Source organism: Dipodomys spectabilis, unplaced genomic scaffold (assembly GCF_019054845.1).
Source record: "Dipodomys spectabilis isolate Male_0828 unplaced genomic scaffold, ASM1905484v1 ptg000018l, whole genome shotgun sequence".
NCBI lineage: Eukaryota > Metazoa > Chordata > Mammalia > Rodentia > Heteromyidae > Dipodomys > Dipodomys spectabilis.
In genome coordinates, this window is record NW_024870695.1 from 12,007,089 (window position 1) to 12,023,095 (window position 16,007).

Below are 16,007 nucleotides of genomic sequence, written 5' to 3' on the forward strand. Positions count from 1 at the left end.
CCCCCCCCCCTGGGACCACAGTTGCAGCAGCTTCTGAGAGTCTAGGTGGCTGAATGTGATGAAATAAATTCTGTGAAAACCATTTTCTAGGTGTACCTGTGCAAGCAAGGTAGCCTAGTGGCACTCTGAGCTTAAGGGAAAGTCATTTAGAAGAGCCTCTTTTACACCTTGAACCTGTAATGGGTGGACCAGTCAAATCCTGAGATGTGCTCAAGGCATCTTCTCTATTCTCTATTTCTATTGACTTTTTCTTCTCCTCCTCCCACTCTCCTTCCTCTTCCTCTTTCTCCTTTCATTTTTGTTTTTGGGTTTTGTTTTGTTGGGTTTTTTAATTTTATTTTTTTAAGGCAGCATCTCCACTATATAAGTCAGGTAGACTTGAACTCTTTAGTAGCCCAGGCTGGCCTGAATGAGATACTGCCTCCATCTGCTGAGTGCTGAGATTACACGCTTGAGCCACCACATTCATTCCAGCATGCCTTCTTTTTAATAACACTAATCTCTTTAACCATGCCATCCCTGTCTGCAACTTAAATGTGCTCTTTTTCTAGGCAAACTATGAGCTTTTCAACTCCTTTACCTCTTCTTCCCACCTCCACTGCACCCCCAATGTGAGGCTCAAAGAAGACAGTAAGGCTGGGCATGGTGGTATACTGCTGTAATCCCAGCTATGCTAGAAGGCTTGATGGGAGGACGGGAAAAGCAACACAACTGTAAGTAGTAGGATTAATTGTAATATATCCAAATTGAAACAACCAGTGTGTCCTTGGGACCTCAAGGCCATTATTTTGAGTGAAAAGGGACAATTTCAAAGGTCAGATGCTGTACACAAAACCATTTTCAATGACATTCTTAAAATGGCAAAATTGTGCCGGGGGCTGTGGCTCATGCTTGTAATCCTAGCTACTCAGGAGGCTGAGATTTGAGGACCTCGGTTCAAAGCCAGCCCAGGCAGCAAAGTCTGTGAGACTCATATCTCAAAAACAGGAAGTGGCGCTGTGGCTCAAGTGGTAGAGTGCTAGCCTTGAGCTGAAGAGCGCAGGGACAGTGCCCAGGCCCAGAGTTCAAGCACTACAACCGACAACAACAACAACAACAAAAAGGCAAAATTGTAAAAACAGAGAACAAATTAAACATAGCTGGGGGTAGCTCTGTGTGGAAACTAAAGTCCATAGCTTGATTGCCCTGAATCTATACACACACACACATACATACACACACACACACACACACACACATTCATACACTCACATGGGTACACACACAATGTTTCAACGTCAAATTCCTACAATTACAATTATACTCCTGTTGAGCATGATGAAACTATTGGAAGAAACTAGAGTACTCAGAAATCTTTGACTTCACAAGTTTGACTGACTGTTCATTTACAATTATTTCAAAATTCTAAATGCCTTTATCACAACTCAGTAGAAAACTAGAGCAAGGTTCTTGTCTTTAAGTTCCTATTTCTATCTTTTAAACACTTAGAAAAAAGGAAGGGGCACAATCATAATGGTGAATACAGGTTTAAAGCAAAGCCAGGTTTCAGATCTGAATGCATTAGACATAGCACATTTCTGACTAACAATGAAACATTTTGAGAATGCTCAAAATAAAATGTTTTCCAGATTAGTCCATGAGTTATTAACCAAACACAAGTTACTCCTCTAAATCACAAAACTGGGAAGGAAGGCCAGAGTGCAGATTTGAAAGCCTCCACCAGCACTCAGGCTGTCTGTCACTGCCCGCTATTGGCCTTTTCCATGGTTTCTTTTTGTACTTAAGATTGTGGTAAACATATTTTTTCAGCAGTTCTATCATCAGTTGTAATAATTCCCAATAAACTGTCTCTATGTTTCCTATCACAATGATACTCATGGCTACTTTCCATTGCTGATGACATTTTGTGTAGTTCATCTACTTATATTCAGAAAATTAAGACTATTTCAACCTGGCTAGGTACTGGTGGCTCATGCTGTAATCCTAGCTACTCAGGATTTTGCTACTGAGACAGCCCAGACAGATAAATCTAAGAGACTCTTCAATTAACCAGCAAAAGGCTGGTGGGAGTGGTGGCGTAAGTGGAACAGAAAGAGAAAGCTAAAATAGCAGAGAAAGCTAAGTGAGAGCAAGAGACCCCGAGTTCAAGCCCCAGTAAACATACACACACACACACACACACACACACACACACACACACACACACACACACACACACACACACACACACACACACATGACAGCCTGGATTTATGAAAAGTCGAAGTGGAATAAAATCTTTAATACTGTTGGCCAGTTGGAGGACCCTCTGCTACATTAAACCCTTCTGAGTATCTTTGTGTAGTAGTATATCAAACATTATACTAAAGATACAGGTGAATTCAAAATTCCAACTTTGATCTGTTTTAAAATTATCTACCTTGCTGTAAATGATGTTAGGTTTGAGGAGTCAAGTTTTTTCTGGCCATAGTCTACTTGTACAAGCCAAATGACCTTTCCTTTCTATTTTCCAATAATTATTTAAAACCTCAAACATTCTAAAGCCATTAAATACATTTCTACTTTAGAACTAGTATAGTTCTATTTGCATATCAACTTATAGATGTCTGAAGATTGGCAGTTGGGAAATTACAAACCAAAATTATTGATATGAATCTGGATCGCTGTGGTACTGTATCATTAACCAAATAATCCACAACAAATTCATTAATGATGATGATGATGATGATGATAAATGAAGACTAAATTATATGTAAAGAACAAGAATTTCAGCCATTGAAAAGCCTGACATCTCAAACTGTGCTTTTCTTCCACATTGCCAAGATTTCCACTTTTTCACCTAGACTTATTCACCTGGGATGTCAAGCACTTAAGTGGCTATTGTACTTTGGGATTAAATCATTTAAAACTCACTCTGTAAAATCTAGGAGTGCCCTCATCTTCTGGTTAAGAATGTGATATTTTCATGGTATGATTCATTCACTCCACAAGACGCCAGTCATTTAAACACTTAGTGTTACATAAAACTTATAATTACCACTCATTGGTATGCATCAACAAACAAAAAAAAATGCCTTGCATTCTGGACCTTGGGTACAGCCCACCAAGGAGGACTCTCATGAAAAACAGTGACTACAGGCCTCACCTGCAAGAAACATCTGTGACTCATGGGCTCCTCCTGACAGTCAGTATACATTCAGCACCGTCATGTGGTACTTAACCACAGGGATATGCTCTGGATGACCGGGGTTGCCAGGCACTGCTGTCACTGTATGGCCATCAGAGAGTGTGCTCACACAAACTTAGGTAATGTTGCTCACCCCCTCAACCTTGGTGTAATCAAGAGATTTGATAAACATGAGAAGCAGCTTTCTTCCCTGACAGGACATCCTGCTTTGGAGGAGCTCTTGTTTGTTTGGTTTGGTCTTGGTGTTGTTTTGTTTTGCTTTTGAGACAAGGTCTTGCTATATGACTGATGTTCCTGTCTCAGCCTCCCAAGGGCCAAGATTACAGGTGTGTACCATCTAAGCTTTTTAATATATAAATGGAAGAATACTCTAAAATAATGATATATATATATGTACATATATATATAGAGTATATACCAGTATGGTGGTTCATGCCTGTCATCCAAGCACTTGGGGAAACTGAGGCAGGAGACTCACAAGTCTTGGGACAGCCTTGGCTACAAACCAAGACTGTCTCAAAACAAACACATGAACTATAGTAAATACATACACTAGTGACATAGTTGATGACCATTTTCAAATATTCTGGGCTATGTACAATCATACGTGCTATCATTTATGTGACTGGCAGCACAGGAGGCTTGATGACACCAGCATCACCACGAGGCTGGCACTGCTTTCATTCTGGAAGGCTACAGCATCACTAGAAGGTAGGAATTCATCAACTCCAATGCAGCTTTATGGGTCCACCATTACATATGTCATCCATCGACGGCTGGAGCACCTTTATGAAGCATATGGCCATCACTGCAATTTCTGGAGCCCTTGCTGGCTCTACAGAGACACATGTCTCCCAACTCTCTCCCTTAGCTACTAGTCTCAAGTGGTCCTGAAAGCTATCATCCCTTCTCCTCTCATCCCCTTCCCCAGGAGGCTCTGTCCAGGAAAAAGCCATAAAAAGAATTCTATATTTCCCCCAGATTTACTCTTCCAGAAGTGTGACTTTATACTTTTACCCTTGAGAAATTCCAAGTGACTTATTAAAAAGAAGAGGAAGAGCATGTGTAATGGTAGCATTGGGAACACACTTTCTCAGTTCCTCAGATAGGGCAAGAGACAAGAGGATCTCAGAGGTAGAAATTAAAAGTTAGTTAACACCAGCAAGGGAATGTGAGAATTCATGCTTCCATGTGCCTCAAGGAGAACTAGACATCTGTGAATCCTGTAGTGTCTCCTTGACTCACACAGACAAGCAAAAGGAGATGGATCCCCAACAACAAACAGGCAGTGGGTAAGCATGACAGGGAAGGCAGTGGAGGACAGCCAATGCTGCAGTTTGGCTAGGATAAACGTAGCAGGCCCAGGAGTCACAGGACAAGAGATGAAGCCAGCTGGGTCAATATCACAGAGGGACCATCCTTCCCAGGCAGTTAAGAATTGGAATCTTGCCTTGTAGGAATTGTTGCATGATTCTCCACAGGAAAATGATGCTATCTTGAAACAGATGAAGAAACTAGTCAAGATAGACTGTGTTTGATGACTACAGGATTGCCTGCTGCCGAAAGTTAACAAAGAAGCTGGTGGTGGGAAAAAAATGAAAGCAAGAAATACCCACTATGTGATTAAAAACTTACATAATACAAAGGAAATAGAAGGTGTCATCGTGGAAGAAGGACTTTGTGGGTATGGGTAAGCTATACTTTGGGATTCGGAAGCAAAACATGCTTATAGGGGAAGGAAAATGGATCCAGTAGTAAAGAAATTATGGAAGAAACAATAAAAAGGGGAATATAACTGATATATCATGGTCCCAAAGGAATCAAAAGGTAATCTGCTCAATAGGACAAGTATAAGAGTGAGTCATGGGAGAGAGAGGACCCGAAGGTTAAGTCCCAAGACTGATACACACACACACACAAAACAAAATGGAGAGGAACACAAAATAGTTTCAGGTTTGAGTTCTGATTTCAAATGCCTTCTTTATCATCTGTTTGGGAGTGTTTTACTAGGATCCTTAGTCTACTCTGTTCATCAGGCTTATCTGTTCATACATCAATACCACATTCTTATAACTAAAAAGATTTTTAATATCTTGAAAATTCTTTTTCAGAACTTTCCTGGCCTCCTATTTATTTAATTTTGTCACATAAAACTTCAGGAGTGTCTCATCTAATTTAAAAAAATTGATTTGGGAGGATCACAATACATTTTGGGGAACTTAGTTAAATTAACATAGGAACGCCAAAATTTTCACAATGATAAATATGATATTTTCATCTAAGAACATGACATACCTTTCCACCTATTCTAGTTTTCTGTCCTTTCATGTATTTGAACATTTTATTCAGGTAAATCTTGCACCTTTCTGTTTTACAGCAGGCAGAATAATGCCCCCTCTGAAGACATTCATATCCTAATTCCAGAGTCTGTGAGTATGTTGGACAATATGTCCAAAAGGAAGAAGAGATGCTAACCAGTGGGCTTTAAAATAGAAATATTATGCTGGATTATCTGGATGGGCTCAATGTAAGCACAGAGAGTCTTAAATGGGCAAGGGGGAGGCAGAAGTTGTCCTGGGTCATAGCAGTCTGAGGTTGTGTAAGAAGGATTCCAGGGGCCTTTGCTGGCTTTGAAGACACAAGGTGAAAAAAGAGGTGAAATAAAATAATTTGATAGGAAGAAAGGTTTATAATTTGGGAGCATGGTTTCAGAGATTTTAATCCATGGTCAGTTGACCCCATTGCTTTGGGACCTGTGGCTTAGCAGGACATCAAGGTGGCAGTATGTGTCAGAGAAAACTGTTCACCTTGTGGCAGCTAAGAGGTAGATAGAGAAAGAGAGAGGGAGGAAGGGAGGGAGGGAGGGAGGGAGGGAGGGAGGGAGGGAGGGAGGGAGGGAGGGAGAGAGGATGGGGGGGAGAAGAAAGGGCTTTAGTTCCAATAGTCCCTTCAAGGATACACCCTGAGTGACAGAACTTGCTCCCACTAGGCCCTACTCTTAAAGGCTCATCACCTCTGGACACAGACCATCGGAGGACATTATCCAGACACTGCAGATGTGAACAGCACATCTGCAAAATGCAAGGAAATAATTCTTTCCCAGAATCTTCATAAAGGATCAGAATCATGTTTAAAATAAAAACATGCTGAAATGCTCAGTATCCCTTAGAAGGGACATACATACCTTTCAAACAATCAAATTTAGTCAGCAAATAAAATCTAGCACCATGACAAAGTAGAGGCTTGTGTAATATCACAAGCAAACACCAACCACTAAAACAGGCTATAAAATGTGGGCTTAGGACAATCAAAATCTTTTCTCATAAATGCCTTGTTAGCCTTCAAACCCTACCTGGAAAGCTAAAACGTGAATTTTAAAGGTAATTACCTTTAAAATGATGAGCCTCTTTAACCCATACTCCATACTCACCATGTCTTAAGAGTAATCATGAACCCAACTGGGCAGAATGAAGTAAAATACTGATCACTAAGTTCACCAATAATTATTCGATATGAATTCATTTCCCTTTTCTAGAGAAGAAAGGAGAAGGATGGTCTCATTCACGGTCAAGCCGGAAGTCAGGTAGAGAGGTCAACAAGGATTTAATCTACTCACACCTGCTTAATAATGGATGCGGTGACAGCGCCTTTTGAAGGCAGAATGGGAAGCTCTAGACCTGATGACAAGTGGTAGTTGCAATGGGTAATCACTTAGTAACCGCCTAAATGCATATTTTTATGAGACAAATAACTCTTCTCAGGCAAGTAAAAAGCAGACTAATGAGATGTTCCCATGGGATTCGATATAAACATTAGAAAGGAAAACAACCCCCTCCCCTTCTTGTGACAGCATCTAGAAGGAAGGCTATATAAGTACTTCAAAGAGGAAAAGGACCCAGCCTTGGAATTGTGGCCCAGCTGCAAGAGCTTGAGCTTGTGACCACAGACTGCAAACACACTGAAGGTGATACCCAGGGCTGCACCATGACTGTGTCTTCAACCCCATCCCAAAACTGCTCTGGAATTACAAATTTGAGGACCATCTCTTCTCACCATGTCTGCCATCACAGCAATGCTGAAGTCACCAGCTGCCAGCGAACTGGAGATGTTCAGAGAATTCCTCAGGACCAACGCTGCCAACCTGTTCCATGCCTCCGTCACATCCCCATGTACCTGATGAGCAACTTCAATGGCCGGGCCTCGTTGGATGACTATAGCTCGTGTAGTGAAGGTATCAATAGTCATGAGAGAGAGACCATGCAGATTTTAAATGACCGCCTTGCTAGCTACCTAGAAAAGGTGCGGATGCTGGAACAAGAGAATGCTGAACTGGAGGGTAAACTTCAGGAGGAGGGCAACAAAGAACTCCCCATCTTATGTCCCAATTACCTGTCCTACTATGCCACCATTGAGGAACTCCAGCAGAAGGTAAGACTCTTGGCAATCTACTTGGACAAGTTGCAAACCAATGACCTCCACATAATGGGTACTTAATAAGTGTTAGTATTTCTAGTAACTTTTATGCTGAAAGAAAAGATTTAAGAAAAAAAAAAACCTCTTGAAATTTTCATCTTAAATGCACATGCAGAGTTTATAATTTTTCCTTTAATTTTTCCCAGAAATATACTCTATTAGAACTAGATAACAGCATCAAAACAGGCTACTGTTGTGTTAATAAAAATTTAGAGACAGCTGGGTGCTGGTGGCTCACACCCATAATCCTAAGTACTTAGAAGGCTGAGGTCTGAGGGTCATGATTTGAAGCTAGCCCGGGCAGGAAAGTCCATAAGACTCTTATCGCCAATTAACTATCAAAAAACTGCAAGTGGCACTGTGGCTCAAAGTAGTAGAGCACTAGCCTTGAGTTGAAGAGCTTAAGGACAGTTCTCAGGCCCTGAGTTCAAGCCCTACACTGACAAAAAAATTAAAAGTGAAAAATTAAAGACAGTTTCAAGCAAATAAATTTTGTGAAGTTTCTAAACAGTTTCATTTTTAGCCATGCTGCAACCATTACTATATTTTTCTCCTTTTATGCTCATTTTATCATCTTCACATTATTTAAGTAGCTTGTTCACACACCGAACATTAAGTTTCCTATTTAGAACAATCTCCGGCCATTTATTGGGATTTATTCATTCAGTAAATATTTACTGAGTACTAACAACAATGTTCTAGATATTGTTTTAAGCTCTGGGAAAATACTGATGAACTAAAAATGTCTCTGCTATTATGGAGCTCCATTCTAATAGATTATGGTATATTAGGTCATATATTTTAATGAAAAAAAGCATACACATGGGTTTTTTTTAATAAACATTTGCTGAACTCTCAGGGAAATAGTGAGAATTCAGATTCTCCAAAGTTTCACAAGATTCAAGAAAAATCTAACCAGCCTTCCCTCTTAAATTGAAACACACACACACACACACACAAACCCATGGGTTCTAAAAAAGAAAGAAAAAAAGAAAGAAAGAAATCCTGGTGTTTGTCTCATTTGTGTGTACACTTTCTTAATTCTAGATCTTGTGTACCAAGGCTGAAAATTCCAGGCTGGTCTCACAAATTGACAACACCAAACTGGCTGCAGATGACATGAGAGCCAAGTAAGCTCACCCAACACCACCACAACACACCCAGGATCTGCACAGAATTCATTCTGAGTCTAGCCTAAACACTCCCAATAAGAATATCTCCATAGTCACTTAGCCTCCTGTGGTATAGCACATTGGCACTGGTCTAGAAAAGACCTTCAAATCCAATTTTTTAAAAAGCTGAAGAACCCTCACATGAACACTGTACCTCTATTTGTTCACATGTCGACCCTTCTGATTACCCATATATTATCTCTAAACTAGGTAAGGATAATACATTGTTTCCTCACTTAAGACAAGAAAACTGGCTTTAAACAAGAAAGTCACTTAATCCAAAGATATCCAACTAATAGAAGATAGATCAGAACATCGACATGAACTTCCAAATCTTTTATATAAAGCCCTTCTTACATAGCAAAAAAAAAATCTTCACCTCAAAGAATAGCAAGGTAGCATTGCTCTGCCAGATATTGATCTGGTGCTGTCATCTCTAAAGAAAATAAAACCATCCACTGAAAGACACTGAAAATGAAAGACCCAGACTGGTGGGGCAGGGAGGAATACAGAAGGACACGCTGCCTGGCTTGGTTTATAACATCTACTTTTTGATGCCTTTCTCTCCATATCTGGCTTTTTAAAGTTATGAAGCTGAAGTGTCCCTACGCCAGCTTGTGGAGGCAGATGCCAAAGCCCTGCAGCAGATCCTGGGTGTGCTGACCCTAAACAAGGCTGACCTGGAGGCCCGAGTCCAGTCTCTGAAGGAGGAGCTCCTCTGCCTGAAAAACAGCCACCAAGAGGTTAGAGAAAAAGGAAGCCAAGAGCATCCATGCAAGCTAAGCCTTCACCTTTACGGGTCCTTTGTGTTGTCCATGACAAAGGGCTTTCCTGCTGGATGCTCCTCTGGGGATTAGCCTTCATCCTACCACTGCTTCCCGGACTACTGGTTCAATGTAGCTCAAATCCATTGGCTACAAACAGTTTCTAGAGCCATGTGGACAGCAATCCCTCCATTGTCCTAATGTTTTAAATAATTTTTGAGATTAAGTGATTACATAAATTTCACAAATGTCACAGTATTGTGAGATAATGATACTTAAAGTCACAAACACGTTTTAACCTTCACAAGGCACATTGTCCCAATTTTTTTGTCCTCACTTATTTCCTATTGTTTTGTTGACCAATGGGTCCAAGGTAAATCACAAGCCCAATTGGACATCACCAGTGCTATGGTCTCTATCACCATTGTCTCTCATAGAGAGAAGACATCACCATGGAGGTGATAAATCTTACCTTGAGGCTGCTTCCTCCCATCCCTAGAAATGGTCTAAGAATTTCAGGGCATTGATGCCGTTCATCAATTTTTTTTAAATCTGCACATATTTACACACAGCATCATAAATGAAATCATCTTAAATCCCCACGTCATCTCCATAAACACCCTTGTGGTGGGCTGTGTTTCAGACACTACTAAGCTAAATTATTGCTGTAAGATTGCAAGGAGACCTCAAGAGGTTCATCTTCATTTGGTAACTAAGTTGACACTTTTTTTCCTTCCGTAGGACATCAGTTCTTTACAGTGCCAGCTTGGAGACAGACTCAACATTGAAGTAACCGCTGCCCCTTCTGTGGACCTAAACCAAATTCTACAAGAAATGAGATGCCGCTATGAGTCCATCATGGAGACCAACCGCAGAGACATAGAACAGTGGTTCAATGCTCAGGTGGGGAAGGTAGAAAAGTCGAAAACAGTAAGCATTTCCAGGGTGCCTTTTTAACCAGTCACGCTTCCTTCCCAAATACCTGCAATCTCTGTGTTTCAGATGGAGGAGCTGAATCAGCAAGTGGTGAGCAGCTCTCAACAACAGCAAGACAGCCAGAAGGAGCTCATAGAACTGAGGCGCACTGTGGCCACTCTGGAGGTTGAACTGCAGGCCCAGCACCGAATGGTACACAGGAGGCAGACCTAAGCCTAGCCTAGCACCAAGGGCCCTGGCCCTTGATGCCTGTGTGTTACAGTGTTTCCCAAACTGTGTCCCTCAGAACAACAGGTCCTCTGTTAAAAGGGTCTATGGCTGGAAAAGGACTTTATGGTCAAACGAGTCTGGGAAATGGTGAATTAAACAAGGGGTCAACAAGATCCTTTCCTGACTTTAATAAGCTGATCTATGCCATGACTCCTCATGAAGGAGGGATATGGTGTTCAACATTCTAGAACTTAACTATGGATTCTTTTTTTTCTCTCTTGCTCTACTTTTTTAAAATGTAAGAGTATTTCATTGTTATCATGATCCATGGAATACATTTTGGGAAACACTGGAAGAACACTTTATTATGTGCCAAGCGTTTTTATGAGCTATCATTTTAGAATTACGAAACGATCTTGTGAAGGAGGGAGTATGATTATTAACCAGCTTGACTGAAGAGGTTCTAAGAGCTAAGGTAATTTTTCCCAAGCCAAATCTAAAATCAGTGCCATCCCATCTATTTTATAGATGGAAACACATGGAGACCCTGAGGCACCTGGGAGCCTTCTTAAAGTTTCAAAAGAAATGAGTCTGAGCCAGAATTCAGACTCCACAGCCTTGTGCCCCGGCCTCTCTGAAGTAGGGAATTGCTCACATGCCCTGCACTAAAGGGTGCAAGCGAGACCTTGCTCTAAGCTGATTTTGTCACCTTGTCATGTGACTTTGGGCAACTTGTTTAACCTCCTGAACTTTGGAGCTTCCCCCCTCTCTATAAAAATAGGGATTATTATGCAAATACTGAGTTATTAGAACCTAAAATCCCACCATTATCCACAGACTCACAGAATGGCAGAGCAGGAAAGAACTTGACTCATCAAAGCCTCAGCTCTCATATTTTAGGAATGATGGAACTGATCCAGTGAGGGTAATGTTGATGGCTAAACACTGCTCACTGCATTTTCAAGGGACAAACACTCACGGAGTGAGGTGTCCTGGTGATGGGTTTTTAATGCTTGAGTGTCCAAAGGAATATTCTCATCAGTAAATGTGAAAATACTTTTTGGTAAGTTCAAAAGTGTGGTAGGAGATTAAGAGTTGGTTAAAGGAGAAGATACATCAACACAGGATACAAAAGAGACCAAAAGAAAGCAGTTCTTAGCAGAACTGACAGTTTGGGTTTGGGATTTCTTTGGTTGGTTAGGATGCAACCAAAAGGTGGGGAGATTCCTTAGCACTCATTGCAAAATAAATCATGCAAGCCCATAACTTAAAGGCATTATCATTATAAATCTACTCTCTTTCTTGCATGATAGAGAGATTCCCAGGAATGCATCGTGGAGGAGACAGAAGCCCGCTACACGGCCCTGCTGGTCCAGATCCAGAGCCTGGTTCATCACCTGGAGGCTCAGCTGGCAGAGATCCGGAGTGCTTCAGAAAGGCAGAGCCAAGAATATGAGATTCTGCTGGACATCAAGTCCCGGCTGGAGTGTGAGATTGCCACGTACCGCAGCCTTCTGGAGAGCTCCGATGGCAAGTATGTAAAATATAACCCATTTGTATGAGGAAGGCGCTCAGCCACACACATGCCTCATTGGCACTGGTACCAAAGAGACAGCACTTGGATCTTCTCACCAATGAGAGGGAGTTCTGGGCAGAAGTGGCCACTTACTCTCTCCAGCTAGGCCCATCAGGAGACCTATAATTATAACCAGATCCAAACCCAAGTCATGGATGGAGCCAAGTTGTTTGGAAGAGCATGGCATCAAGTTCATTACTTTTAGGTTGCTGCACTTCTTTGAGTGTTAAAAAAAAAATTACTGGAAAAGGTACTCAAGGAGGCTGAGATCATGGTTTGAAGCCACCCTGAGTGGGAAAGTCTGTAAGACTCTGATATCCAATTAACCAACAAAAAGCCAAAGTGAAGCTGTGGTTCAAGCTGTAGAGTGCTAACCTTGAGCAAATAAAGCTAAGGGACAGCACCCAGGTCCTGAGTTCAAGCCATAGTACCAGCACACACACACACACACACACACACACACACACACACACACACACACACACACACACACACACACACATATACACAGAAATAAAAATTACTGGAAAATAAATGAGTCCCCAGAGGAAGATTTCTAGCCACTACTATTGACTTTTCCCCACTGAAATGAAAGTGTGACTTCCCTAAAATAGAACAAGACAACTCTGGTCTCCTTTGGAGGGATTCTCTTCTCATGTCAAAACCTCCACCTCTTTCTAGACACCAGTCTAGATGCCAATAATAACATGTTCACATGTCTAATTCAACATCCTTTTATAAAAGTAAAGATATTTTCAAGTGACAATAAGCTCACCACCCCATAAAGAACTCACTTAGAGAATAAGCTCTTGAAGTAATTGTTTGCTCAAAATAATAGCACGAATGCAGACTGAGTTATAAATGTTGAAAACACACACACACACACACACACACACACACACACACACATACACACACGTTTGATCTTTCTTCCCTCTTCAGGTTTCCCTGTAAGCCATGTGCCACCAAATGTGAGCCTTCCACAGATATGTCCCAGAGGACCAGAGCCGTGGAGTACACTGCTGCCCCAGTTTATTCATCCTCAGTTCCTCATGGAATACTCCAGAACTGCAGAGCCTGCGGCCCCCCATCCCGGATCCTGGTGAAAATACACACCATCACCAAGGAGATCAAGGACGGGAAGGTCATTTCATCTCATGAGCACGTGCAGCCTTGCTACATCACCAGATCTGCCAAAGCCTAACCTTCCAAGGTGATGAAAATGGTCCACAGTCATGACAGAGAGGCCAATACATGCTCCTGCCACAAAGGTTTCAGAATCCCCCAGTCCCTTAAGGTACTTAGTTTCTTGCTACTACAGTGGGTCCCCATGGATAGGTAGACAGTCTTTCATTCTGCTCCTTTCCTCCAAAGTGGCTCTTACCAGTATGACAATAAATGACATTTCTCTGGAGCGACATTATTTTTTCATTTGTCAGAGGGATGGAAACTGGTTAGTAAATGTTCAGGAAGATGGCCTACATTGCTTGACTAGACAGGTGATGGACAGGCAGGTTTTTTCTTTTGTTTATTCAGGTCTTGTTTACTTGTGAGCTTCCTTACAGCCAGTCAGACAAGTTCTGGTATTATTTTTGGACATTAGCACATGAAGGTGAAAAGCTCTGACCTTCTTTGGGTATAAAGCCTATCCAGCAAGAAAATAAATAGGGAAAAATCTTCCATGTTTATGGAAAAGTTACCGGAAAATCATGAGTCTGGATTCTGTTCAACTCTGATGTCTCGATTATTTCCTATAATAATATACTTTATCTCCCTCTAAGACATTTTTGAAGATGTCCATGTTCCAGTTTTCTTTTGAATTTTTTTAAGACAGGGTCTCGGTAACCCTGACTGGCCTAGAACTCAAGATTCTCCTTCCTCTATCTCCCAAGTGCTGAGATTAGAGGTGTGTACCACCAATATGTCTAGCTAATGTTTGTGTCTCAAAAAGTGTGAACTACCAGACTCATCTCCAAGTACTTTTTATGAGGATCAGACATAGTTGGGGGGAAGGGGAATCTAGGGCTAGTTCTTCTAAATTATATGAAAGCCATAGCCCATCCTGTATCCTTTCATTAAATGTTTGCTATTTCTCTCTCTGTTTCTTAGGGAATGGGAACTTGATCTGGAATTCTCAAGACACAATCCCTGATGGGTGACAATAGCTTAGATTCTTGCTTCAAACTATACATCAAAGAGGACTGGACTTAATTTTCATACTCTTCACAGAACAGCAATAGTGAATAATGGCTATTTGCAAGCAGGAAGCCATCCCAATGTCAGCAAGCAACATTTTTTATACCAATTATTATCATAGTTTCCTATTAAGGTCACAGAGTAGGTAAATCATTCCCTATAAGACAATTATTACTAAACATAAATAATAGCAAAATATAGCTCAAAGGCCCAAAGTGTAACCATGACTCTGACCAAAACATTTAGCCTTTGTCTGATTAATTATCTTATTGGTTAAACAGAGATTATGCCTTCTCCACATAGTGGTTGTAAAGATCAAATAAAATTGCTTATATAATATAGCTTTGTCCATGGAAAAGAATTCCATAATTGGGATTTTTATATAGGCTTTGTATTCAGCTACAACCCCAGACCCAATTTTGATATTATTATCTCACTTTAAAGTTCTTTCTCCGTGGATTTTTTTTTTTTTTGGATCCAGTCATAGGGCCTGAACTCTGGGCCTGGGCGCTGTCCCTCAGCTCTTCAGCTCAAGGCTAGCGCTCTACCACTTGAGCCACAGAGCCACTTCCGGCTTTTTTCTTTTTGCTTATGTGGTGCTGAGGAATTGAACCCAGGTCCTCATGCATGCAAGGCAAGCGCTCTACCACTGAGCCATCTTCCCAGCCCTTCCCCGTGGATTTTGGTGTCCAGTCATGATTAGAGCATCATAATAATGTTTAATTTGGGGGCAGGAAGAGGAAAGAAAAACATGATCCTGTGATCATGCCCTCATCTACTCAAGAAGGCATGTTCACTCTTAGGGTACATATCAGATTATCAGTTGATTCTTGATACCTATGTCAAAGAAACTCACATGGTTTAACTCAGCAATTGACTTGCTCCCAACAAAACAGTGACCTCCACTAAGCAAGGGGAGTGCAGGGCTGCTGCAATAAAATCTTTCCTACTCATAATTTCCTCCCTCATCTATGGACCTCCAGTCAGCATCTGATTGCATACTATCTCAGCCAGTAGCATGGAAATATGGACAGAGCCGAGAACCTGGACTCAGAAAGGGATCTCAACCCAGACTGTGTATGAGCTCGAGTAAAAGAGATGCCACAATGTTGGCCCTGCCTAATGTGTGGCCAGAAAGGCTAAATGGCACCACAAAGATGGCAAGGTTTTGTAAAAGGCATAGTAAGGTGCAGTGTAGATAGCACATCTTAGTCATTCAATTAAAAGCCACACATACATCCTTTCCAACTTTCTGTGTGATTTAGCGCTGGGCAGGGTGGATCCTTCCTGGTGCATCAATACTACCTGGGAAGACAAGTGGAAGAGGTCAAAGCTGCTCAAACCACCCTGAGCTTTTGATTGGAGGTTGAGGAACCTCTGTGGATGAAAAGTGAAACTTGGGTTGACACTGGCATGCTGTTCTCAATTTATCCCAGAAAGAAGGTATCCTCTGCCGGGCGCTGGTGGCTCATGTCTGTAATCTTTGCTGTTGA

General features: G+C 41.4%; 1 protein-coding gene across 1 annotated transcript; it reads left to right on the plus strand.

Annotated features, from left to right (window-relative positions):
- The first annotated feature begins 4,782 nt into the window (after window positions 1-4,782).
- Window positions 4,783-13,522, plus strand: Krt39 (keratin 39). The gene is made up of 9 exons (XM_042670554.1): window positions 4,783-4,877; window positions 5,565-5,620; window positions 7,134-7,615; window positions 8,708-8,790; window positions 9,419-9,575; window positions 10,338-10,499; window positions 10,599-10,724; window positions 12,056-12,276; window positions 13,261-13,522. Exons 1-9 carry the CDS (start codon window positions 4,783-4,785, stop codon window positions 13,520-13,522), a joined length of 1,644 nt encoding a protein of 547 aa, XP_042526488.1.
- Window positions 13,523-16,007: the final 2,485 nt, after the last annotated feature.

Excerpts from the sequence above, each read along its gene's own strand:
- Krt39 (XM_042670554.1), top strand. The coding sequence starts at position 4,783 with ATGAAAGCAAGAAATACCCACTATGTGATTAAAAACTTACATAATACA. Across the intron at positions 5,621-7,133 it reads CCTAATTCCAGAGTCTGTGA|ACTGCAAACACACTGAAGGT; the intron begins GTATGTTGGACA and ends TTGTGACCACAG. Across the intron at positions 8,791-9,418 it reads GCAGATGACATGAGAGCCAA|TTATGAAGCTGAAGTGTCCC; the intron begins GTAAGCTCACCC and ends GGCTTTTTAAAG.